This window comes from Oreochromis niloticus, linkage group LG23 (genome assembly GCF_001858045.2).
Source record: "Oreochromis niloticus isolate F11D_XX linkage group LG23, O_niloticus_UMD_NMBU, whole genome shotgun sequence".
NCBI classification, from domain to species: Eukaryota; Metazoa; Chordata; class Actinopteri; order Cichliformes; family Cichlidae; genus Oreochromis; species Oreochromis niloticus.
In genome coordinates this window covers 20384921-20412384 of record NC_031986.2, presented here as the reverse complement: position 1 = coordinate 20412384, position 27464 = coordinate 20384921, and the positions used below count along the sequence as shown (strand labels likewise).

Genomic DNA, 27464 nt, shown 5'->3' with positions numbered 1-27464 from the left:
TTTATGTTCAGACACAATTCGTGCCCCCTTTCTTCAAAAGATGTCATAAACTCATATTTTTATTTAAGTTCACTATAATAACACTGCCAAACACACACAATTACCCAGAAAAAAGAGGACAAAAAAAACTCAAGACCTCCGCACCTGAAGACACCTGTCTTCAGGTGCGGAGGTTTTACCTGGACGTGCCTTTACTGACACCTGCTGGCTGCTCACAAAGGAAGCAGGTGAGCTTTGTCAGCTCTTGTGTCTGTCGGTGTATTTCTGCCGCTGATGAATGTGCGGCCTTCCGGGGGGGCATCGGGACTGATTTAGCGCTCGCATCTGACATAAAACCCGCTCCGTGCGCATAAATAGGGCCGTGCGTAAAGACGGCAACACACCAGTTGGGTGTATGCAACAGTTGTCTGCTAATAATAACAGCCTGCTGCGCCTTTAAGAGGATGACTGAGAGGGAAACTTAATATCTCTCCATATCGAGCCCAAGTGTGTCTATCAATTATCAGTAAGAATCGAGAGGAGGACAATTTCTGAATCTGTCCCTCCTTGTTCACCAAACTCTGTTCAGTTTTTCTGTTTTTGTTTTACTAAACGCAAATTGGATTAAATTACGCATTGCACCTTTAAGAAGCTGTCAGCGGGATTAGAGTTACGCACAGTGAGCCAAGTGTCCCTCCGGAGGGGTTTTACGCACCGTCGGCATCCACAAGAGGCTCAGCTTAAGCCGCACTTCTCCTTCTTCGCTGGTCCTGACACCAAAGGGGAGCCCTCCACGCCACGCGCGACATGGCCGAGATAGGGAAAGGGGTCACCGCCGGGAAACTGGCCATCAACGTCCAGAAGAGGCTCACCAGAGCGCAGGAGAAGGTAAGAGTGGTCAACTTTTCACTCAGCCGATCAGCAGGCTCAGGAGGCTCGCATGGCAGCGGGACACAGTGTCCTGCCGTGAAAATGGATCCCATAACTTTGTGCCTTCAAACGAGAGAGAGTTAACGGACTACAAAAAAGGTTTTCTCTAAGAAAACTTTCAGTTTCCATCAGCCTGTCCCCTTAAATCGACTGCAGCGTCGTAATATATTCACCAAACATCCAAACCGCATCCGAGTTGTAACTGTATTTCATAAAATATTAAGAGATTTAAACGTTCTTAATAGCATCTTAAATTTCACAGTATTAATAAATGAAAGGCTGGAGTTAAAAGTAGGGCCTGGGATGGCACCGCCCCCCCCCCTGAAATTTGATTTCTCCCCCTCAAACTTTTGTAGTCATGTCAGGGCAACTTAGCCACAAGTTACAGAAGGACAAAATGATCCAAATCCCCCTTTTTTGTTTTGGTGCATCATTTTAAATGCTCTTTTCCGGATTATAAATGCAAAACAATCAGTTTCTAGGCTTGAATGTGGCACAGTGACATTATTTTACCACTCTGTGGAACAAAATGTATATACAGGTGGAACCAGACTGCTCTTTGTTCTTTTGCTCCTCCTCCAGGTTGAATCTTTACTTTTGCCCTGTTTCCTGAATTACTAAAAAAATTTCAAGTTGTATTTTTTGGTTTCTCAACCCGATCAGTCAAAGCGCTTTAAATAGTTTTTACAGTATATGAGGTAAAATCTCCAGTAGCATGAAATACCTCTTAAAAGGCTTTTAACTCTTAATTAGGTGGAAACTATAAACTGTAGATAAAAGATGGATGTAACCACTTTGACATCACCCAATTGTTTGGAGCCTTTTGAAGCCTGAATGTTAGCATTTAAGCTGTTTCCATGGTGTTTTTAGGAGGCCAGAATTACCATATATGGATGAGAAGTTTGAATGCTGGGTTATTAGCAAACACTGGCAAGCTATGTAGAGTTTAAGGTGGTTTTAAGGGGTAAAAATTTCATATATCATGGATTTGTAGTGCTCTAATATCTTTAATTAATGTGAAAGTCCAGTGTATCCAATGAATGGGTTTAAAAAGGGGCCAAGATAATATACAAGGGTGCTCTTTGTAGTTAAAACCCATCACAGTAAATGCCAATCAGCTAATCATTTACTTACTATATTTATCACTCAACTGTTTGCTATTAATGGCAAACAGCAGAGTTATATTAAGAGTCTGTAACATATCAAATTGGATCCACTGGACTGTAGATTTTAAAAAGAGTTTAAAATAAACTCCAGAGGTGATTCTCATCAGGTGTTTGTGGTATTTAAATATAAATTACGAAACTGCAATATCTCAAAAGTACTTTCAATGGTTTAAACTATAGTTTAGATGGGCTTAAGGGGTAAGCTGTCAATAGTTTGGAAGCCACCAGTTACTTAATTAAAGACATTAGAGCATTTTGAGATTAAAAACAATATGGATCCAATAAAGTGCTTCATATTTAAGCATTTTAGATAAGTTTCAAAGGGGTTTAAGGTACAGAAGAAAGGTGAAGTATGAAGTATTTTAAATCAAGGAAAATATTCATACATGCCAGCTACCAGACTGTAATAAATCAGAGTGCTTTAAATATGCCTAAGGCACAGTTTAAAGTGTTTTATGGGGCAAAATCTGAGCCATTGGGATAAATTCCTAATTTTGGGGGAACTAATAGATTGTTTTATATAAGCATGTTTTTAGTGGGTTTTAAAAAAGTTAAAGGCCAATTTTACATTAGAAATGCCCCTGTGTGATTAAAATCCTTTAAAATTCCTTAAAAAAGATTGAGGGGTTTGTCACATATAAACCAGTTTATTATTCACTTGATCTATTTACCCCTCAGCTGGGAATTTATGGAATGTGACAGATGCCTAACATTTAATAATATTAAAATATATTAAATAATTTTAAATAAAGAAAGTTGTAAAGTGTTTCTAAAATATGTCAAATCTGTCTTTTAAGGAGGTTAACAGTATTTCAATGTGACAATTTTGTGTCACAGCGCTTGTAATTGATTTTTGGGGAGCAATCTAGGTGCCACCTTAAAAGGCTTTAAAGTCTTTCATTAAAAACAGAAAGAAAAGAGGTGAGAAAATAGTTGTAAAATTGACCAAATGAAACCTGATCAGCAGTCTGTGTTCAGCTCTGAGTTATTATTGTCTGCACTAATCACTCTTCTTACTTAAGCCTGCTGAGGTCTTAACCTCTAATCACCTCAGGGCCACACCAGGAGTGCTGTCAGTCAGTCAGTCAGTCAGTCGTAGAGATTTCACATATACTGTAAATCTCAGTTGCTGTGTCTTCAAGATTTCCTCCCCAAAATGACACAAGCGTGCAGCCACAGCCACTTTTAAATCTAGCCACCACAAACCTTTTGAAGCCATTTTAGTTTTTGAGTCCTAAAAGTTAAAATTTCCTCAAAATATAAACACAACAAATTGTTCTTGAAAATCAGGACCAGAAATTGGGTGAAGAAGTTGTTCAGCGTTGGTAGTAGTGAATTGTGTTGGCTTAGCATAAAGAATAAGGACACAGGCCAACAACAGTTTATTCAGTTGAGCAACACAGATCACAAATTTTTATTGTCAGGTTTGACTTTTCTTAATGTTCTGCTGAGTATTGTGTCACTGGTGAGAAAAATATAATCTATAGTCCTGGAAAAGCAACAGGAGCTCTCCAGAAAGACCGTAGCTTTCAGTTTTCTACATTTTTGTTTCCATATTTGTGACACTTTAATGTTTCAGATCATCCAAAACATTTTAATATCAGACAAATATAACCAGAGCAATTATAAAATGCAGTTTTTAAATATTGACTTCATTTATTAAGGGAAAAATGTTTTCCAAACCTACCTGCCCCAGTGTACAAAAGTAATTGCCCCCAATACCTGATAACTCTTCGCACCACACTTGGCAGCAAGAACGGCAATAAATTGTTTTCATCAGGTAAAGATTTTAAAAGCTGTGGAAGTATAGAAATAAAATCTTAAAATGTTGCATAAGTAAATATTGCACTGAGTGAAAGGGGGTAAATTGGCATACAAATAAAACTCAGATCTGGAAAGAGCCTAATCTGCATTTGTTTATGTCCTGTTATGTTCTCCTGTTGCAGTGGTGGATGTTTATATTAATCATGCTCAAAGTTTCAGATAATGAGATCAGTCTATGCATAAGTAGCTCTGAAAACCAAAAGCTCAGATGACAGACTACCCTAATTTCTACATTTCACACAGTTATTTTCTGCTTATGGATCCGTGTGATGTAACAGAGAGCACATAACATGGTCATCTAAACCACAGAAGCCCCACCCACCTGCTGTTTGAACCTTCTGTTTGTGAGGAGCAGTGTTGGTCAAGTTACTTTAAAAAAGTAATCAGATTACAGTAACGCGTTACAAGTAACGCATTACTGCCCATCTCTGGTGAGGAGTAACAAATCAGAAGAAAACATTCTTAAAGGGGGAGGAGCTCAAATGGCTTGCTTCAGACAGAGGATGCACTGAGGGAGTGTGGAATAAGATGAATAAGGATTATTTCGAACCGGGACTCATGCAAAGCCCAGGTATAAAGATAAAGAGCTGGAAATGATCAGAATGGGTCCAGATCTTTCTTCTTCTGCAGTGGTTTAATGACACGGACCTATAGCTTGCATGTTCTGCTCTGCTTTGGGATGCCACCCGAGATCTGTCTTGACTGCTCGGGAAATAAAGGAGCAGCTGAAAATTTGGATGAAATATGGCTATTTGAGGCTCAAGGAAATATGTTTAGCTTTGCTAGAGTGTGTGCACCTGAAGATCATGGGATCCAAAAAACAAATCAGTTTAACCTGAGGGGAACATCCATCCATTCGCTTATCCTTTTCAGGGTCGCGGGGGGCGCTGGAGCCTATCCCAGCTGTCATAGGGCGAGAGGCGGGGTACGCCCTGGACAGGTCGCCAGTCTGTTGCAGGGCTAACACACAGGGACAGACAACCATTCACACTCACTCGCACATTCACACCTAGTGACAATTTCGATTATCCAGTTAACCTATCCCCACAAGCTGCATGTCTTTGGACGGTGGGAGGAAGCCGGAGTACCCGGAGGGAACCCACGCAAACACGGGGAGAACATGCAAACTCCACACAGAAAGACCCCGGCCTGATGGTGGAATTGAACTCAGGACCTTCTTGCTGTGCGGCAACAGTGCTAACCACCGTGCTGCCCTGAGGGGAACATGAATGTGTAATTAAATCTGTTGTTATTTTGTATTGTAGACGCCAACATCAAGCAGCTGGAGTCAGTAGGAGTCCTCCACTGCGGAACACGAATAGAATAACAAAATAACTTCTTATGTTGGGAAAAAGTTTGTCTCATATAACAAGTTTAAAATGAAATTACATGTCATTATATTAAAAATGCAGCAAATATGTTTCTCATACTTTTTCATAGCAACACTGGCTATACGGATGCGAAATTTAAATGGTGCTGCCCTTCTGCTGTTTGAGCCACCAGAGCCTGATTGATCATTTCTCTTGAATGGACTTTAAATAGCAGCTGCTGCCACTGTTGCTCGCTGCTCAATGAAATGGCATCCATGTCCTATGTTCCCCGTGTCTGAATGGGAGAGCTTATTGTATTTATTATTGTGCTATCTACTGTACAATATAAAGCGCCTTGAGGCGACTTTTGTTGTGATTTGGCGCTATATAAATAAAATTGAATTGAATTGAATTGAATTATTTAGGTGGAGGGTACTCTTTAAAAAAAGAGAGAGAGATAAAGTCCAGCATGTTCAAGAGAGCTTTCACCTATCAGGCTTCACTTATGTTAACGTCATCAATCAGGCAAAGAGTTATCAATAAATGAAGCAAGCAGACAATGAATTACACCTCAAAGTCAAATTAATCAAATCAAGAGTATTTGTTAAATTATTTAAAATGGTTTAATAACTATTTTTTTATGACTTTATTTTCTAAAAAACTAAAATACCAGCACATATGAAAATCCAGTCAACTTTCTTAATAATATTTATGGTACACGGTTACCAAAAAGTCTTTGGCTGATTTCAGTGTCCAAGAAGAAAACCTAGTGGATTGCATTTTAAAACACAGGAAATACGTAGTTTGTTTTCTGGAAATTCATCTTGGCATTCACGCAGGCAGCAGAAGAAATCAGAAAGACGGCAGCTTTTTCTGTCCCTGAGCTTTCAGTCCTTGAGCTGTGGTGCTGTGAGTAAAGAGGAAGGTCAGAGTATCATCTTCCCGCTGAAGGCTGGCAGAGGGGGAGGAGGGGAGGAGGGAGGGGTTGGCTTCAGCTGTCTGTCTGCTGGCACGCTGCCCTCCACGCTCGCTTTACGTTGTTAAACTCCAGTGTCTGTCCTCCCATCCGCAGCAGAGAGATCAGACTGTTTTTAAACATGCGGACCAAATTCCTGCAGGTTGAAACTTTACCTGAAGCAAAGGAAGAGGAGACGCATGACTGATTCTTATACACTCAAAAAAATATGAATATCCAAAACAGTTACTTTAAGTAATTTGCTTGCATGTAAATTTTACATCTCATATTGTTACATATGTACAACTTAATGGAATTCGGTATATATTCAGTTTATAACAAGCATATTCTCTTTAATTATTAATTATTTAAAATAAATAAATAAAACCTTGACTTAATATATTTCAAATGCATTTTACTTAAATGTTTATGTTTAAAATTGTTGTTTTTTTTTTGATGTACTATAAAAATACATAAACCTCAAATGTATACACCGACAGAATACCACCTGTTGCATTAGCATTATGAGCATGCTAGATACGATTAAAGCTTACTACAGTTTGTTTAATCGAGCCATTAACCATGTGGTGCTGATCACAGCTTGACTACAACCATTCACATCAAGCTGTGCTATAAGCAGGACTATAAATCGAACACTTCTCTGTTATTCTCTCTGTTCTTGCTCTGTTTTTGTTCTCCACCACTTCTGGTGGGAAATATCTGGTCTTAAGCCCCTAAAACCTTCTGGTTAGATCTGGTTAGATCACAGTTTCCAAAAACAACTCTGGGCAGATAAAAAATTAAGTTGTCCTTTCTGCTGCAGACAAAGCTATGGAAGATTAAAAGCTTAAAAAGCAAAACAAAAACACTTTTTGCCATTGATGAGGTAAGATTTTGCACTTTTATCTCAAACTTTTGAGGGACTAACTGAAAATTCTGAGAAAATACCCCAGCCCCCCCTAAACAGATTTGACTCTGTTGTATATGTATGTGCTTTATCACATCTGTCAGTAAGAATGGAAAAGTGCTATAAAGTATGAAGCCATGAAGAAAATCTCACCATATAGGTTAAGTCATCACTATCATAGCTCTATCATCAGGTGCTGGAGGATTTGAATATATTTGTGACCATATGTTTTGTTAAATTCAGCATGTTTTTAGCTTCTTCCTAGAATGATAGCTTCATTCTTTCAGCTACAACATTGTGTGTGTTAAACTGTGTTAAACCGTAAGACGACTGACTTTTGAAACAATAGAGTTGTTTCAAAGAATCTGTATTTCTTATAAGAAAAGAGACGGCCTTACTATCTGCACTCTGAGGTTCAAGGGATATTCTAGCAATGGTGAAGCTGTCCTCCAGAGGTGGCGGTTTTGTATGTGTTGATCTTTAATCTGGAACATAATCTGCTCCGCAGCATGAAATATCTGCAGCATAAGGATTGAACCACTTTTATAACCTTGAAAACTGTGGTTTAATCCTAAAGTTACCCTGTCGAAGCCCAAAACCATGTCCAGGTCTCTGACATGGTTTCTGGATTGCGGATTATTGTGTTGCCGCTGTTGTGTATACCTTGAGATTTTAAAACCTTTGTCAATATGTCATCATTTAATAAGCAGACAAACCTGCAGATATCAGATATTTAGATGTTTAACTTGCATTAAAATGTAGCAGAAGCTTAAATTTAAAGACACACACACTCTACTGCTGCACTTTGGGTTCGACTTGGGTACCGGCCGGGTGCACAGTAATAATTTGATTCGGACCAGCTGGCCCAACAATCTGGAGACTTTCCTGGGTGCCGCCATGGCTGTCATAGTGATATAATATCATCCAGTCAGCTGTGATGCATAGCATGCTGGGAAAATTCCCCACAGATGAATCTGTGTGAGCGTAGTGGCAGCGGAGGTGGTGCTCTTTAGAAAACAGCTGGAGACCTGTTGTGGCACTTGGAGTCAAAGAGGAAGCAACCTGTGACACCAACCAGTGCTCTGTTTTGTCGACGCCCCCACCTGAGCTCCCTTCACCTCACCGAATGAACACTTTATCCCAAATCTCTTCCTAAACTGCTCTACAGGGATAGTTATTCCCACCTTTAAGTAATTTTGTCAAACTGCCTGTGCTGAACTATAAAGTTCAGTGCTACTTTAGTTTAAAAAAAGGGCTAAATACTGATCATTAGTCCAGTTTTTTCCATAGTGTTACCATGCCAACTTCATTTAAGCCCAAGAAAAGATTTATTCATCACTTTTATTCATCACAGTTATTCTGGCATTTATTCAATTTAAAACATCAGCTACTCACTCTGTGATTTGAAAGTTTGTTGGTTTTCTGAACTTTGTCTGCTTATACGTGGTTGCTTTAAAGACCTCAGTCACCATTTTCTTGTGAATGCTTGAGGCTCAGGTTTCAAAAGCCTTATTGCAGGATCTGGGCTATGATTGAAAACGCTGTTTTCAGGTTTTGAGGCTCTGGGCTTGAAAAGAAAAGATTTGACTCTAAATTGCATTTGGAGTTAGGAAACCGACTGACAACCAAAAGGAAAAGATACATCGAAATACTGTGATTACACAATTGGCAAGAAGAATGAGGAAAAGCATTTTAATTTCCATGAAACTGCTTTAAAAATGCAATGTTAATAGAACTGTTACCTAATGATAACCTAATAATGTGGTTATTCATAATAATAATAACAAGAAGAAGAAGAAGAACTAGAATAATTGCTTCATGTGCACCTCCGTCAAGCACTCATATCCAGAACTTTAGGATCTAAAATATAATTTTTCATTCTTTTATACATTTGTGCTTCTTATCAGCAAATCAGGCCTTACCTTTTGGCCTTGGTCATGGTCGTCTTCATCTTTGGCTTTTGGTCATGAAATTCTAATCAGTTCGCCCTCCGGTCTAAAGAGTAAATTTAAAATGTTTACATCGGACTGAAGACAAACATACTCTGATTTTTATTTTCATATTTTTAAAATATGAAATTTAGAGTTGTTATAAGAAATAATGGAGAAATAATAAAACATTATTTTAAGAGTTTTTTCATATTTATTTATAGTTTCCTTCCTTCTATTGAATTTTAAACAATAACGAAAATGGTATCAACAATAAATAAATCACAGTAATTAAAAGATGATATTCAAAATATATTAAAAAATTTAGAGACACTAAATGTTTTAAAATGTTTTTCTATTGCTAAAATGTTGCAAAAAAATAAAAATAAAATCAGAATGTGAGATTTTTTAATGAAGTATTTAAATGTAATTTATCTAGATACAAAAAATGACTAAACAAAATTAGTTTATCTTACAAATTAATGCCTAATAATAAGTCCACTAATTTTAGCTCTCTAAAATTAGTAATTTGATTCCAAACTTGCCGAACCTCGAAGTTGCCCTGCTTGGCTTGAACACCTGTCCTCCCTCCCAGGACTCCCAGCATGCCTTGCTGCCATGGGTGGGGCTCAGGGAAGGGTGAATCTATATTTAGCTGCCCCTGGACCTCCTCCTCGTCACTCTTAATACCCCTCAAACTCCCTCTGTGTGTGCTCCGGGTGTATTTTGGGGGGTTTGAAACTCAACACCAATATGCAGTGGACAGTTATGACACACATTTGTACATCTGTCTTTGCGAGGACATAATGCTCCCGTGATTATGAGCTGAAACCTAAGACCAAGTCCTGAAACAGGTCTTTGGAGATTTGTCCCACTATAAGGACTGACCAAAGTGTCCTGATGTAGTTGGAGATTTGCCCAGGTCCTCGCAAAGATAGATAAACCAGCACAGTCACGAACCATTACAGAGCAAAACTCAGGTTTGAGACATGATTTTTTCTCTACTGACTTAAGGACACTGACCTGAATGGACCATGACTTTTAAGCTTTTCTTCAGCGTGCATGTTTTAAATGAAGAACTAGTTTTTCCTGATGTGTGATGATTATATTCTTGGAGAGTTATAAACAGACTAGTGGGGAAGTCCCCTCTGAGTGTTGATGCTGGTTTGTGTATCCATCACAGGATTAGGGCGGCAGGTGGCGGAGGTGGAGGTGGTGTGGATGCTCGTCCATGTGCTTGCAGTCAGTCATCTGATCAGATTAGCTGCTGACCTTCAACTAACAACAGAAGAATTAAACTGAAGCCGAAAGAACCTGAAAGATGTCACTTATACTTCTCATTACTAAGAAATTCAGCAAATAAATGATACATTTCTTGTTTAAATTAACTTTTAAACAAAATAAGAAACTATAAAATAAAAGCACTTGTAGAAACAAATTCAGAAAGTAAGGGAAACATTTAAAAACTATCTAGCAAATATAACTGACCAATAGCAAAAACTGTTTCGAAAAAGTCAAACAAAAAACCCCCCAAAACATACAAACCCCCCCCAAAAAACTAAATCAGTAAGGAAAAACACAAAAATCCAGAAATTCAATTATTATTAATATTAAAATTAATAAAAAATCATTAGAAAAGAAAATTGAAAAACGTTGTCATTTCAAAAAACTGTCGGGTCACAAGCCACAGAGGCTTTGACCTTTGACCTCACACATGCTGACTCTGCCCTAATTTTAAAAAATGCCATAGCTGAAGTGAATTCTCTTCTAAAGATGTCTCACACACAGCACTCAGATGTATTGTGATACAGCTGGTTCATGACTTATAGAAGGACTGGAACATGAATGTGTTCTCACTGTTTTGTTGCCATCAGTTTGCTTCTATCTGTGTTCAATTTCAGCTTTTTGTTTGTTTTGTTTTTGTCACTGCTTTGCATTTACATTTAGTTGTTTATTATTTTTTCATTGGTTTGTGTCATTTGCAGTTTATTTTTAGTCCATTTATTTCTCTGTCTGTGCTCAGCTTGAATGTCTCTTGGGTTATTATGTCTCTTTCCTGTGAGTTAGTTTCTGTTTGCTGTAGTTTTTGAATCTGTGTCTATTTTTTCATATTTTTAGTTGTTTTGAAATTTCATCTAAACAGGAACTATTTCGCTTAATTTTTCTTCATGTTTGTTTGTGGGTGTTTTTGCCTCTTTCTATTTATGGTAAATGTATAGTTTTGCATTCTTTGCATTTTTTTTGTATCGTACTGTGATGCATTTGCATCTCTTCCAGGTTGTTTTGTGCTCAATTTATATTTGTTTGTGTATTTGGTTTTTTTTTTTGGTGTGTAACTTCCAGAGGGTGCATTAGGGAATTCTGTACTACCCACTTCTTACCTGGGTACATTGCCATGGTAGCTAATGGTGTGCATATCTAATCTTCTTGGAGCGGGTTGTAATGAGCATGACATCACTGCGTACTGTGCAATCAAGTTCCAGGTGTAATATTTCCTGGAGAATATTTTGGACCTCTTTACAATTGACTGTGAGGGTCTAAAGTTTTTTTCAATAGTATTTAATGTCTTTGTATTTCCCTGATGAGCATCAGTAACAAAGGTAAAATCATCTATTTGTACTTGTGGACCTTCTGTCAAATTTGCACATTGAGCCTATGTTTGAAAACTGTTTTATTCTTTACCATTAAACACCACAAAGGCTGCAACTGAATGAATATATGGGTATATGGTATGTTGAACCTACTATTTAGTAAACGGCTTCCAACATGAAATTTAAAGTGATTCACTGGCACACAGGTCCCCTTAAGTCCTTGGGCTCCATGGGTTTGCTGTGTTAACCTGTTTTAGTCCTTTCTGGACTAAATACTCTAATCCTAATTCTGAGTTCAAGCTGAAATTTAAAAACAAGTTTTAACTCAGATGTCCTCTCTGAAGATGACACGCACAGCTGGTGTTAACCACAGACGTCAACTGGCTTTGACAGTGGCCTGAAAATAGACCGCTACATACCTCCACTTATAGATCTAAAATAGTCACAGAAATAAAATGTGTGACTAGATCAATCACCGTGTCCTCTTGTGTTCTCTGCAGGTCTTGCAGAAGCTTGGCAAAGCAGATGAGACCCGAGATGTTGTCTTTGAGGAGATGGTGGCCAACTTCAACAAGCAGATGGTTTGGAGACATTTTTAACTTCCGGACCTCTGATGCTGCTGATGCCCATAAACTGCACTTGTTAATGTCGTAACATATTTTATCATAGTGCTTTATTTTAGTTTATCCTCTAATTAGTATTTATAAATAAATCTGCTTAGTAGTATTTTAATCAGATTAATAATAGTTGTTGCAACTCTTGTAATTTTCCAGTTAATATTAGTGCTAGGCAGCATAGAAGAAACATAACATATTAAACTAAAGTTCAACCAAAGGTCATACGTTTTTTAGCATCCCTAGCACCTCAACAGCGACTTCCTGTGTGATTTACCCTTCACAATAAAGTAACATTAAAGGAACACATTGTACTTTGTTTCAGTGGGGTTTTTTTGCTTGAATTTACTAATTGTAGTTTTCATTTTTATTTCCATTCAATTTTTGTTTTTTGTTTTAAACGTTGTTGTTGCTCACTGTGCTGCCTGTTTCAGGCAGAAGGCACCAAACTGCAGAAGGACCTGAAAGCGTACCTGGCAGCAGTGAAAAGTAAGTTGGTAAAAAGGCTACAAGCTGTGCTTTAACATTTATCATAGCGAAGCAGCTAGTTTGTTTGATGCCGAACTCTCCAGTCGGTTCATATCACTTTTTAAGGCAATTGTAACCAAAACATGCTGCACACAGACACATTTATTATGGTTTCTTGAAGCTTTCATATAGTCTGTCTTTACAAACATTTGTGAAAGAATGGGTCATTCTAAAGAGCTCGCTGCAACAGCATGTCATCGTTACAACAACTCAGTTTGTAGATACTCCACAATCAACTGTGATTGGGGTTACTGCAAACCGGAAGTGTGTAGGAACCACAGCAACTCAGCCACAAAGAGACAGTATTTAATTGACTAGTGGACTAGTTGTACACGTTTCTACTACAAAGAGATGTTAAGTGACCCAAAAATATGGATCAAAGTGATAATAAAGACACAAAAAAACAGACTCAACACGAGATTACCGCAGAGATAACCAAAACAACAAGAGACAAGCAATACTATGAGAAACAAAACAAAATGTAAAATTACAATCAAGAGTGTAAATTATTTTTCTCTGGTCATCTTGTGTGTAATTATGTGTGTTTTTTCTGTTTGTGTTTCAGCCATGCATGACGCGTCGCGGCGGTTGCAGGACTGTCTGGCGGACATGTACGAACCGGACTGGTTTGGCAAAGAGGAGATGGACGCGTTGGCTGAGGTGAGACAGGAAATAAAAACATCTCACCCGAACTGCTCTCTTCTCTGTAACAGCATCCGTTCATTAGCTAAATGATATAGCTGTTTGATTATAACAAAAATATCATAAAAACTTCAGTCTGTGGAGGACCATAACCACCAAAATAAAACAAATAAACAATAAAGATGCTATTCCACCAAATATGAAAAAGAAATCTATAAAACACTTGTGTTTACGTTTATCTATGTGTTCAATAATTTTTAAAAGGTGGCTGTGGTCCTCCATACATTACTGTATTTCTCTTGTGTGACTCTTTCTTCAATGGCTTTTTCTTCTTTTTTCTTTTCTTTTTTTTCCCGCTAACATACTTAATTTCTTTTTCTTAACTGCATGACTCTCTCCTTCCACCCTGAAGGAGTTGATAGAGAAGGAGATGGACATTAACCTGGAGGTAAACTATAGAAAACTTTGAGTGTGTCCCATCAGGATCATCAGGACAGATTGTTTTAAGAATCAAAACAGAGAGAAAATGTCTTTACTTCTACTAAAAAGCTCAGACTGGTGAGCATTCTTGAATTTTTAAACATATGACCGATGGAAAGTAAAAGCTTAAAACTCATTCTGGTGATCATTGTGGGACACACTGGTGAAGTAGGGGCTTTTAGTTTGGTTTTAGCGTAGGCTCTTTAACAGACTTTACTGTAGCCACATATCCAGAAACAACCCAGAATAGCTGTCTTAAAAGCATTTAGGATCACTTTATTCTGGTTGGTAGCGGATATTTAATAGTATGCAAATCATCAGAAAGACTGATGATTTGCATACAATGGCCAAACAATGGCCAATAACCATTTTAACAGGCAAAACAACAACAACAACTAAACACTGTGTAAAAACTGCAGATTTGTCTGTAAGCGGCACTCTAAACTATAGCTGTTCAATGAACAGGATTTGAAGCAAGTACAGGAAACATTCAGGAAAAGCTGGGAGTTGATATGGATTTCCAGTTCACTTTAGTTTTACAAGCCGAGGAAGCTGGGAGCTCATGTGTCCAGGTGAGCCTTTCAAAGTAAATGGGCAGTGACCTACATAAATGCAAATACAAGGCAGTTTACAGGTTGTTAACCTCTGGAAATCAGATCAATTTTACACTTCTTTACAGGTTAAAAAATGGTCTTTTCATGCAATAAATAGACACAGAGGACACCAAATTAAGTGCCAACCTTTGGAGCGGCAGTACTTCCGATAGCCTCTAGAGACTGGCTCCAAAGTGAGTCAGTCCCCAGAGACTCCCCCTTCACAGCAGAAATGAGCATGTTTGCAGCCCTCTACCAATGGCATTTTGGTCTTTGTCTTAATATTAATTTAAAAAAGGCCACAGTTACAGTTACAGTTACTATTATACCACTATAAAAGGAAAAAAGCAGGTCCCCAAAAATCATCTACAAATTAAAATGTCAGAAAAAATAGAAGAATAAGTGCTGTGGAGGATGTAAGAGTGAGTTAAAAAAAAAAAAAGAAGAAAACAGTAGATGTTTATGTAATTGTATTATGTGTTTCAGGATACAGACACACTGTGGTTGGATTACCACCAGAGCATCACGGACAAATCTCTGCAGAACATGGATATTTACCTGTCTCAGTTTCCTGACATCAAGGTGAGCATGTTTCTGAAAATTAACCACAGGACAAAAACAACTGCACATGTTGGTTTTTCTAAATAAAAGGTGTTTGTCATACTGTGTTTGAATAAAACGCAGTGTTTGAAAGATATTATCAAACACCCGCTGAACTTGCAAGGGGATAATATAAATCAGTTTAGTGTGTAGACACTGAGATTTAATTTGAAACTTTAAAAAAACTGATAATTTGCTCCTATATTAAGACATGTCTTACACATGTAAACACTACTTGATGTTTGTTGACAATCTTGTGCTGATTCTTATACAGTATTTCCCAAAGTCTTGAGCCACCCCTCATTTCTTTACCTTTTACGCTCATTGAACCAGACTTTGTGGTAATTCCTTAAAGTGCTCTTGAGCAATATTTCTCCAGGTTTTCCGAAGATCTTTCAAAGTGTTTCTTAGGACATTGGCTGTTTTTTCAGTCATTTACATTCAAGTCATTGTACCTGATCACTTTCAGAGGAATGTTTTTTTTCCTGTTTCAAACATATAAAAGACTCCTAAGTCAAAGGACAATCCAGTGTTGTGTCTGCACATAACAGATAACTTAGCAAAGAACCAGATTTAAATGGAATCTTTAGGCACTTTGTTACTAGCAGCTTGATGCAAAAACACATAATTTGTTCCCATTTCTTCAGTTGAATCTATGAAAAATGTCAAACTGTGTTATAAATAGTATATTTGTATCAACAAGCTGATTCCCAAAGAACTATTAATTCAAGGCCTGGCATATCTCAGCATGGTGTGCAGTGTGTCCTTAAAAAAATTTGAAGAAACTGGACAAGTCGAGGACAAAAGAACAAGTCTCAGATCTAAAAACTGTCTCTGTCCTGTCCGTAAGAAACAGTAAAAAAAAAAATATCCAGCAAAGATCTGACTCAGGACATGTGAGATGCATCTAGACTTTAAGCTGATGATCTACTGTTCACTGAAGCCTCATCAGAAATGGTCTCAGTGGAAGCCTGGCTATCAAGAAGCCATTTTTAATGACGGGAAACAGGGAAAAAAGGCTGAGGTATGAAAATTACACAAGAACTGGACTGGACTGAAAATCAGTGGAAACAGATCTGATGGAGTGATTAATCCAAATCATTGTCAGGATGTCATGTTTGGAGAAGATCAGCAGAGAGGTACAACAGTGAGTGTCTACAGCCATCTGTAAAACACGGTGGAGGCTCTGTCATGGTTTGAGCTGCATTTCAGTCAGTGGTGTTGGACATCTTGTTAAAATTGGTGAGTTAAGAACTCAGAAATATACCATCAGATTTTAATCCACCATGCAAAACCATCTGGAAAGCATCTGATTGGCAACAGCTTCATTTTTCAGCATGATAGTGATCCCAAACACACTGCCAATACAGTAAAATCATACCTGGAAATAAAAACACACAGTGGAGCACTATCAGTCATGGATTGGCCTCGACAGAGCCCGGACCTCAACATTATTGAAGCAGTGTGGGATCATGTTGACAGAGAACAGACAAAATGTTGACTTATAAAACTGTACAAACTCTGTTTTTGCCCTATATGCTGTATTTACATGTATGTTTGCACATGTTTCAATAAATATGTCTCTATTTCCTCACAAAATATAAATAAAATAAGGGCTGAGTTGATACTTTTGCACAGTATTGTATGACATTAAACCCTTTAAACATATTTAAAGCTGTGTTCTCCTGCAGGCTCGTATAGCGAAGCGCGACAGGAAGTTGGTGGACTTTGACAGCGCCCGCCATCACTTCACCTCCTTGCAGAAAGGCAAAAAGAAGGATGAGGCCAAGATCGCCAAGGTAACCTTCACTGAGAGTGTGTGCACGTTTGTGTGTGTTTGAGCATGTTTAATGGAACAGTTCAGAGTCTTTGGCTGAAGGTGGACTGACTTTTTTATGTTATATGTAATGGCATCATCAATGTGTGTATATTTACTGAAGGCAAAAAAGAAATCTTGTATTTCAGCTGGTAAAACAAAACATAAAATTTCATTTGACCCCATCATATTTTACTGATGTGCTAATCAGCAAAAGCTCCTCATCATACTGCAGGAGTACAGCAGTCACAGAGGGTTAAAAAAAAAACCCTCTTTACACCACCTCGAGTCAAAGGATCAAAATGACTGTTTAATTAATTAGTGTTTGTTAACCTCGTTGAACCTCTCGCTAACTAAATCCTCATTAACATGTTTGCATTTGTCTTGAATTCTGGTTTGCTTTCTTCTCCTCCCTCTCTCTCTCTCCCTCTCTCTCTCTCTCTCTCTCTCTCTCTCTCTCTCTCTCTCTCTCTCTCTCTCTCTCTCTCTCTTGCATGGTGTGTGTGGTTAGCCAGCAGCCCTGTTGGAGATGGCGGCTCCCAGCTGGGCTCAGGGTTTGATATCAGCTCACCAGGTGGCTCAGACTAACCTCTCCTACAACCAGGTGAAACTCTGGTTCATCACTGACAACCCCCTCCTCACCTTGAAAACTGTAACCCAGGTCCTTTGACATGATCAGCATTGTGAAGCGTGGAGTTATTTCACAGCAACTTGTGACAGACAAGTCGTCAGCCAGTGAGTCAGCTGGGATTCTCCCAGCATCAGATCGATGCTGCCAGATCTGTTGGATACTGCCGGGGTAGAAGACAAGCAGAGGCCTCTGAGAAAAGTAAACAAAGTCGTAGAACTTGTTACTCTTGCTGCATTTCTCGTCTTCCCACTAGCACAGTATTGTAGATGGCGTAAAAGATGGAGACCTCGGGTCCTATCCACATAGGTCTTTAGAGAAATGCCACTTCTTTAAATGTTTTGGCCTTGCGTCCATTCGTAAATGGAAAAACCTCCAGGAAGAGGATTTTTTGGACAAGCAAGGATTTTGTCAAAAGTGTATGTGTTTATCTTCTTTTTATACATCAGTCTGTGTGTTGTGTTATAGTTTTTATGCTTCCGATTGGCCAGCATTTATATACAGCTCGAGTTAGATGGGCACACAGTGCATTGGCGTGCTCTTGTCAGTTCAAATAGCAATTCTTTAGCCAACAGGCATATCCTGGGTGTTTCTTCTTTCTGACTCTAATAGTGACCATAATTTACAAAATTAATTTTGTGTTTTATTCAGTATGACCTGAGACTAGCGACTGAGACCTCAGACCCACCAGGAAAGTGTTTACTGAGGTCATAAATCTGTTGAGAAGTAGAGGAGTGACCCCCCTGCTGCTTTCTAGAACAAAAACAGGTTTAAGACCGTTCCGTGGTGGTTTCACTTTTCAGACCTGGAAGCTACATTGATCTGCGGTTACTCATTAAAATGACACTGCTGATCATGTCTGCAGCCCTTAATTTTAATTTGATTCCCAGTCAGCAGTGTTTGCATTCTGCTTGTGTCATCTAAACCCTCGAAGTAGCTCCTGTATGAAACCCTGTATGTTTGCCTGCATGCTTGTGTGCTTATGGACAACTCTATTTATTTAGAGATGTGTTAAAGACATTAAAATTTGCCATTATTAACTCTGTGTGTGTGTGTGTGTGTGTGTGTGTGTGTGTGTGTGTGTGTGTGTGTGTGTGTGTGTGTGTGTGTATATGTGTGTGTGTGTGTAGGCGGAGGAGGATTTGGGCCGAGCTCAGAAAATTTTTGAGGAACTGAATGTGGAGTTACAGGACGAGCTTCCTGCACTCTGGGACAGGTCAGAAACCGTCATCTTCTTCATCTAAATCTTTTCTGACACCTTAGATCAAATTTTTAAAAATGTGTGTGCGTGTGTTTTTGTGTGTGTAGGCGTGTTGGCGTCTATGTTAACACATTCCAGAGCCTGGCAGGTCATCAGGAGAAGTTCCACAAAGAAATGAGCAAAGTGAGTCAAACTAACCCATCAAATTGACGTGAACGCTGATCAGTTTGTAATCGACACGTCCTCTGTGCGTCTCCACAGCTCAGTCAAAACCTGAATGACATCATGACCAAACTGGAGGAGCAGAGGCAAATCAAGTAAGCTTATAATATATAGTTATAATAATAATAATAATAATAATAATTAAAAAAAAAAAAAAATCAACCACATGCAAATTAAAGGAGAGTAATGTCCATCATGATGCCCCCTGCTGCAGAAAAGGTGCAACTGCAGCGTCAAAGACAGGAGACTGTGCAAAGAGGTAAAATCTGTTGCTCTTTAAGGCGTCACCTGGTGGGAAACAAGATGATGAGCATGAGTGTTTTTCATGCAACCACCTGCTTCATGTCTGAAGATTGAAGTGATGCATGTGCTTGATTTTGCTACAGACTGTATATAAAAGATGGGCACAAACTCCTCCTGCTTTTCTGGTTGATTATCATGGTCTCTGACTCAGAGGTGCTAAAATATAGAATAATAACATATATTATCTATATAGTACAAAAGCATTCATCTAAGCTGTGCGGGAGTTATCAGGTGCTTCCACCAGCCTAGATTGGAACCTGTATGAGGCCATCCCTCCATCTCTACATTGCAAGCACACATAAGAAATTCAGCCAAACTATTAGTAATAATGAAGAAGCTGTGACCTTTTAAAACACATTAAATACTTCCTATTTGTGTTGTTTTATACCTGATAACCAAAGTCTGTTGTCATGTGCATGCTTTTGAAATCATGTGATACAGCGGTTCGTTTAAAGTTCATTGCTGCCCTCTTGTGGACAGACCTGAGAACTGCGTGTATGTTTGAATAATTTTAATGCATTATTATTTGTGCATAGTAATTTCCTGCTCAGGTCCTCCCTCGTTTTTTCCTCTCCCCCTCACTTTCCTGTCTCTTTCTTTGTCTCTTTCTGTTTCTCTCTTCTCTCAGTGAGGGAGCCAACCATAGTGAGTCGGCCAGCTCAGCACCAAAGGTAAAATGAAAAAATAAACAACTAAATAATCCCCAAACACCCTAAACTGAATGTTAGAAGGTTTTATAAAATCTTAAAATGTCAAAAAATAAATCCTTCTTTGTTAAATGTAACAAATCATTAGAGGAAGTTTTGCTGTAAACGGCTCTTTAAAATCATCTTAAAATGTGATTCAAATGATCTTTGTCTCGATGAATGTTGTTTGAATGTATTTGCACTTTAATTAGTTTTTAGTTAGTATTTCATTTTTATGATGATGATTAACAAACACTAACAAACAAATTTGTGAGAAAATGAATTCCCTAACCTCTAAAGCAACATCATATTGACACACACACACACACACACACACACGCATTACTTCTGTTTACTACCATGCCTGTGTCTCCCTCACTGCTTTTGCATGTGTGCGCTGCTGTGTGATTTTGATTTAACGCCTCCTGGATGTACAGAGGTCTGCTCCGCCTCCTGGCCCTCCTCCCAGTCGGCCTCCGCCCAGACTGACGCCATCTCCGAACCAGCAACAGCAAAATGTCAGCCCGTTTGAGGATGAGCCCTCAGTGCATGACACTAACACAGACTCCACGACCACAACGCTGCAGGTCAGGCTGACCGCAAAATGTCTATGTTCTGGGTACTTATAAAAAGATCTTGTATGACTTTGACAGACCTTGTTAGACTAGGTCGGGGAAGATGGGGGGATAAAGTAACTACTGAGTAAAACACACTGATATGTGTTTCCATTATAATCATGACAGGAAACTCAAGTTTTACAGTATGTGAGTGAGGGGAAAAAAAGGCCTGGGGTAAAGCCCTGAAGAAAGCTGTAATCCCAAACCTCATTCAAAATCACTGTTATTTTAGTCTTAATGTTAGTGTTATCTTTGGTAATAAAGTGTGTCCCTGCAGAAAGACAAATGCAGACTGAAAATGGCAATGTCAAAATGGCACCTTATTTACTAATCTAATAAAAAAAACAAAAAACAACACAGAGCGCTGCACAAAGAAGGAAGGAAAAGTTTAAATGTATAAACACATAGAAACAGTAGAAGAAAACAAGGCATATACAACAATGGCCTGATAAAGACTGAGGTAAAACCACCAGAATCTAACCTTCAAAATAGGAAGTAAAGTGAACTAGGGAATAAGGTTTAACTTTAGAGCGACCTGACAGACGGAAACATCAGAGGTACATGAAAAAGGAAAAAAGGTTCAGTCTTTAAAATTACGAATACTGATGAATTACAAAGTTTGAAATTACAAATGCATTCATATAAAGTACCCTTCATCACCCACCTGCAGTAACTTTAAGATCCTCTAGGGTGCAGCAGCAGCATAGACTTGAGGAGTCAATAGTTTAAAAGAACTTCAGCATCAGTTAAATGATCAGACGCTTGCAAATGTAAACAGTCTCCACTTTTAAACCTTCCTAACATGGATTTGGTGTGTATATATATGTGTGTGTGTGTGTGTGTGTGTGTGTGTGTGTGTGTGTGTGTGTGTGTGTGTGTGTGTGTGTGTGTGTGTGTGTGTGTGTGTGTGTGTGTGTGTGAAGCAGTGTGAGCCCTGGTCAGGGGTGAACCTGCTGGACTGGGATGTGGATGTATTTCAGGCCGTTACCTGTCCAGCTCCCCAGGTGGGTGTGCTTTGCTCAGGTAAAAGGACTGTGTTTAAGTTAAACCTGAGCTCAACCTGAGGCCCTTTGCCTCCACTTTCAACCTCAACACTATCTAAGGCAAAAGGCTCAAAATGATTATGTAAAAATAAATACATTAATTAATGGTGTAAAAAAGAAAAATGTAGGGTACCGTTCAGAAGTGCAGCTGTTGTAATTACCACTTACAGCTAAATCTGAAAAGCTTAGAAGTAAAAAAAATAAAATAAAATTCTGACTGCAAGTAACTGCAGTCTCTTGGTGTGTGTTTGGGCTTTATTTGGAAAGATGTAACCTCTTCACTGCATGTCTAAGTTCTTCCAGCTTCGCTTTGCATGCAGATCGACTGACTGCTGATGTTCATTGATTTTTGACAATAGAGGGATATCCTGGAAATGTCTTTGTTGTTCTGTAAACATTCTCATGCATTCAGCTGGTTCTCCTTTGTTGTCTTTGTTTTGGAGTTAGTATTTATTAGCTCTTTCCCATCAAACAAAAACAGGCTGAGAAGGCTTTGAGGATGACTTTGATTAAAAGTGGTTAAAAAGCGACGATTGAAAAAAAACAACAACCTTGAATGGCAATACCAGCCCCAAAATGGTGATTGGTGCTTATAGGGTTCTCTCAAGGTTCATAATGCAAGCAAATAATTGATTAGTGCATCAACAGTTTATGCAATGTGTTTGGTTTTTGAAGTTTGGCTTAGTTTATTCTTTTAAAAAGGCACTAAATCACATGAATTGTGCACTTACATGAATCGTTATGAAAAAGATTCTTTATACTCTTCTGTCTCACTGCTTGTCTCAATTCTTACTGCTCCATGCAAGGAGGCATCATGGGACTCATGGGTAAGCATGGGTTCTTTATGTTTTAATTAAGGGCTCTCTTAGAAAACCACAACTACACTTTTTTTCTTACATTTTTCTGTATTTGTGGACTGTGAAATAAGCTCTTCAATTCTTCCTTTCATGCTTTAAAACCTCCTTCCTTTTTAATACCCTGCACAACCCTGGGTCGTGACTCTTGTTACTCTCTTTAAACCCAAATGCTCCTCTGCCACCCTCATCCATCCACCTACCCAACCTTTATGCTTACAAACCTGTCACAATGCTCCACAACGCTTGACCTTTATAGCAAGAACAGACTGCCACGGAGGTTGAACAGCAGTATGACGATGACCAGTACCAAGAAGAAGCCCAAGGTGGATGGGATTACAGCCAAAGCAACACCCAAAGTTATAGTCAGCCTGGCTGGGATGAGGCAGAGACGGCGGTGGGTGAGGAGGGCTGGATTGACGACACAGACCATGTGGCTCAGCCTTACACCGAGCCCAACTGGGACAACGACGGTGCCAATGTGGAACAGGGGGGCTGGGGTGATGATCAATACACACAGGTAGAGTTGGATGGATTGGGGCAGGTGGGACCTCAGCTAGATGCTGAAAAGTCAAGAATCCCTCAAATCTGGGGAAAGCACCCTAAAAAGCCATCTTCCTGATCTTCTTTTTTTCCACTTTGATCTACTTTTTACTCTATCATACTTCTAACCTTTTATTATTAACCAAGTGGAGCATTTCAAAGACTTCCTGAATTATATATCTCAATTTTTCTGTGTATTGTTGGTCCAGAGTGCGGTGACCAATGGCTCAGATGGCGAACTCCCTCCAGGGTTCCTCTACAAGGTAAGTGAACCAAATTTTTATGCTTAATTACATGACGGTAACATCCTGCACCTTCTAAAAAGATTCAGTTTTACAGACTTCATATGCAAATCAGATGTAAATGGGAAACGTTTGTTTTGTTTTCTCCAGGTGAAAGCGGTACACGACTATGCTGCTACTGATGGTGATGAGCTGGAACTGAAGATGGGAGACGTTGTGTTGGTTTTGGCCTTTGACAACCCAGATGAACAGGTCAGTTTAAGTGGACTCATTCTGCTTATTTCAGCTTCTTGTTTTTATTCTTGCACTACACTAGAGTAGCTTTGCATGATCCACAGTTCAAAATAACTCTTTTTTTTATCCTATACCGGAACCCATCAGTTTCTCTCTGTCTGAAACAAGCTGATTTAGATCTTCCTCCATGTGTCATCTTTCTTTCGTTAGCAACCCCTCGTAAACAAAAGGTTTGAACAGCAGATGGTGTGCCTGAGATGACTATATAGCACACATGGGCAAAATACAGCTTCAGCTCATCCTGCTATTGAGCTCCTCATCTTGTGAAATTGACTCCAATGCCACCATGTTGAACTGCAGCTCATAGCGTCAATAAGCTCAGCTTAGCAACACATTATCAAACATTTTCTGGAAAAAAAAAAACATTCAAGTTTGATTTAAAGTGACTAGCCACGTCTACTCAAGCTTGATGATTTAAAAGCATCTCGCACATCTTTTACTCTATAACACTTTAGTGTTATAGAGTAACACTAAAGTGTATAACATGTTATACTAACATTAGTATAACATGGTCAACTTGATGACTGTAAGGTGTCCAGGTCCTGTGGGCGGCAACAGTTGCTTCTCTGTGATCATTGCTGATGTCTTTCTCTCTTTGGCATTGTGTTGACACACTCCTGAATGCTCATGAGTAAAGCAGCAAACTACCCAAACTTCTGCGTTCACAGAGATGTTCATACTTATTGGTTGAATTTTAGATGTACTTTTTTTTCTTAGATAAATAATAACAATTTTACAAGTCATTTATGTAGTTTACCTGAGGCTGTATTTACCAAATTTTAAACAATGCTAAAGACCAGGATGCTTTTTTACTAGTAGTACCTTCTTTTTACCATCACTATACATGACAGGAAAAGGTTATCTGACTCGTCTTTGAATTTATATTGAGGCATTTTCTTTTCTTTTCTTTTTTTTCAGCTAAATATTTTTTTGTTTTGTGTTCCCCTTTGTATAATCCCTTTCTTGAGTTTTTTTTATTTGTAGCATATTTTCCTGTGATTATTTTTGAGCTGAATGATGTAAGAAGAAAAAAATTGTTTCTATAAAACGTTTTTATGTTAAATCTTTGATTGTACTCTGTGTGTCTGTAGGATGATGGCTGGCTCATGGGCTTGAAGGAGTCTCAATGGTTTCAGAAGAAAGATATTTCAGCCAAAGGCGTTTTCCCTGAGAACTTCACACAGAGGGTTTGAGGTTTACGCCACATGCAAAATCTTCTATTCATACAATTTCCTCGGATATCTTATCTGAGACAGAAGTCATATCGTCTTTACGTATCTACCTACACACTAAAATGTATTAGCAAAACATGATTGGGTGCAAAAGTGTGTATTTAAAAAAATTAATATATGTTAAAAGATAAAGAATTAGGCTTTATCCTTTATTGTGACAGTTAAACGATGTGCTAGCATCTCAATCGAAATGTTGTCCTGAAATTTCTTTTTGTTTTGATTTTTAATTTATTGATTTCTTCTACACTCGGTGAATCCAAACAAAACACAAAGTGGTGTGTTACTCATATTTAAGTAAGTTAACATAAGTAATGGATGTACTGTACGGATGTCAAAATGTTTTCTTGTTTTTGGAAAAGTATGTTTTTAAAACATACTCCCTTGCATGAAGTGGTTTTTTTTTTTTTTTTTTGTATTTTCATTTTGTTTGTAATACAGCAAACACTGTGACACCAGGCGGGGGCCCCCTCTGTGAAAACAAGGCTGTGATTATTCTAAAGTTACAGGAGTCCTCAAATAGAGCCCTGGAGAACACCACAAAGTTTATTTGCAGGGTTTCTGTCTTGCCTTGTCAAAATCTGTTTCAGTTTCTTGAGCTTGTAGGATTTTCAAAGGGAACAGTAGCTTTTAATTTATATTACTGGCCATTTTGAGGACATGAGATGACGTGAAGCTTACATTTTCTAATTCCCACATGGTTTTGTTTTGATTTTCTTTCTCTCTTCAATGATGAATGAAACGGTGAACCTTGCTATCAAACTCGGCTGTTTTTGTTTTTTTTCCCCTTAATGACACATATTTTTTTCATATAAATTTGATTCTGAATGTCTGTGCTATCTGGACTTCACTTTTTTGCTGCTTAAGCACGTTTTCTTTCATCTTTTTTTTTTGAATTATAAATAAGGATTTAATGTCACACTTTGTGTCCATGGAGTTCACAGAAAACTGAAAGTGAGAGATTTAAAGTTTGAAAACTCTGAGCCTTTCAGAAATCTGTGCAAAAGATATTTTTACACTGTGGAATAAATAAGGATCATTTAATAATGCAGCATTTGAAGGACGGAATCAGCATCATTAAAGGCCAATTAAACACTGTGTGTCCTGTTGTGTGATGCTTATTAGCACTTTATTTAAAACCGCTCTGATGCCACTCACTGGTTTGGAGCTTTGTGTTTTGTGTGTTGTTGTGGAAATTTTAAATAAACTGCAAAAACCCCAGTGTCATCATATTAACCTTTTGAAACCAAAAACACAGGCTGCTAACAAAAATAATAATTATTTATAAATAATAATTATTTTTATGCTTATGCACAATTTTCCAATAATACAGTTTTATGTGTACTTAAGTGTTTTCAAAAAGTTTTAGTCCTTCTTTTCCTAAAGGAATGATTTGAAATGTTCCTCCACCACTTTTCTCACTCACTAATAGCAAATTATTTTTAGTAACGTAGTGTATAATTATGGAAGTAATTATATTTACACTTCAGCCAGGAAGGAGTGCAGAAAGGTGTAGAAGTCTATAGAAAGCGCAGACAAGCATCTCAAATGATATGTTTTAATCAGACACATTTGCCTGGAAACAATATTTTTGTGTTTCTTTGTAAATACTATTCTGACCTCTTAAACTGAAGAGGTCACACCGCTAATAATGCAAACTTTAAGCTGACCTAGAGACTCACTCAACCGCAGTGCTGGGTTACATCACGCACTGCATGGACACTGTCACCATGGAAAAGCGTGTGCGGGTCTACCCCAACTGTAAACCCTGGATGCATATATATATATATATATATATCCATAGGTCCCTCATCCTATCATCCTATTCATGTAACCCCTTCCACCAGGGTTACTTGCGTAGTAGCATTCCAACAACGCCCTGTTTTCGTCTCTTGCCCACCGATGCCTTCTTGTTCCAGTAGCCCACTTGTCATCAGGGTGCCCTGGTTCCTCAACACCTGACGCGGACCTTGTTGATCCGGGCGACGTCCGAGCCGGCATGCCTTCATATTTATCTGTCTCGCTCATGTCTGCGGTAGGCTCGCTTAGCATAGGGGGTCTAGCCTTAGGACCCTTACTGGATACAGACGCCCCAGGCAGGAATCGAACTTGCGATCTTCTGCTCCAAAGGCGTGTAGTTTAACCACTACGCTATCCAGCTGCTGCCGAGCTAAGATCCTGTGGACCGAGCTAAGATCCTGTGGGACTTCCAGATGCAGACGGACAAAATGGTGGTGGCTAACCAACCAGACATAGTGGTGGTAGACAAACAGAAGAAGACGGCTGTAGTGATCGATAGGTGACGGTGGTCCCCGTGGTAATCGGAGCACTAGGTGCGGTGACTCCCAAGCTAGGCGAGTGGCTCCAGCAGATCCCGGGAACAACATCGGAGATCTCTGTCCAGAAGAGCGCAGTCCTGGGAACAGCTAAGATACTGCGCAGGACCCTCAAGTTCCCAGGCCTCTGGTAGAGGACCCGAGCTTGAAGGATAAACCGCCCGCAGGGGCGTGCTGGGTGTTTTTTTTTGTTTTTTTTATATATATATACAAGCAAAGAAAACAATATACAGTGAGGAAAACATATGCATATATATATGCATATATTTTCCTCATTGTATATTGTTTTCTTTGCTTTTTCACCTTTGTGTTCCAGCTACCCAATTTTGCTGTGCAAGAAGCAGAACAATGACAATAAAAGCTCTAAAGTCAAAGTCAAAGGTCAAAAGCAAATTAATATTTA

General features: G+C 38.6%; 1 protein-coding gene across 5 annotated transcripts; it reads left to right on the top strand.

Annotated features, from left to right (window-relative positions):
- The first annotated feature begins 429 nt into the window (after positions 1-429).
- On the top strand, positions 430-25955 carry bin1b (bridging integrator 1b). Of its 5 annotated transcripts, XM_005452283.4 has the most exons (18): positions 431-867; positions 12091-12171; positions 12639-12693; positions 13298-13392; positions 14934-15029; positions 16739-16846; positions 17375-17467; positions 18622-18707; positions 18800-18875; positions 18954-19009; positions 19129-19173; positions 19846-19888; positions 20341-20490; positions 22370-22390; positions 22677-22937; positions 23170-23223; positions 23353-23454; positions 24588-25955. In XM_005452283.4, the coding sequence occupies exons 1-18, from the start codon at positions 787-789 to the stop codon at positions 24687-24689; spliced, it is 1605 nt and encodes a 534-aa protein (XP_005452340.1). In that variant the 5' UTR covers positions 431-786; the 3' UTR covers positions 24690-25955. The 5 variants fall into 5 exon arrangements, with proteins under 5 accessions (XP_025759035.1, XP_005452340.1, XP_005452343.1 ...); XM_025903250.1 differs by lacking the exon at positions 19129-19173 and having other exon boundaries at positions 430-867; XM_005452286.4 differs by lacking the exon at positions 17375-17467 and having other exon boundaries at positions 439-867.
- Positions 25956-27464: the final 1509 nt, after the last annotated feature.

Coding starts and splice junctions, on each gene's coding strand:
- bin1b (XM_005452283.4), top strand. CDS start 787: ATGGCCGAGATAGGGAAAGGGGTCACCGCCGGGAAACTGGCCATCAAC. Junction 17,468..18,621: donor CTAACCTCTCCTACAACCAG/GTGAAACTCTGG, acceptor GTGTGTGTGTAG/GCGGAGGAGGATTTGGGCCG. Junction 22,391..22,676: donor AGGCATCATGGGACTCATGG/GTAAGCATGGGT, acceptor TGACCTTTATAG/CAAGAACAGACTGCCACGGA.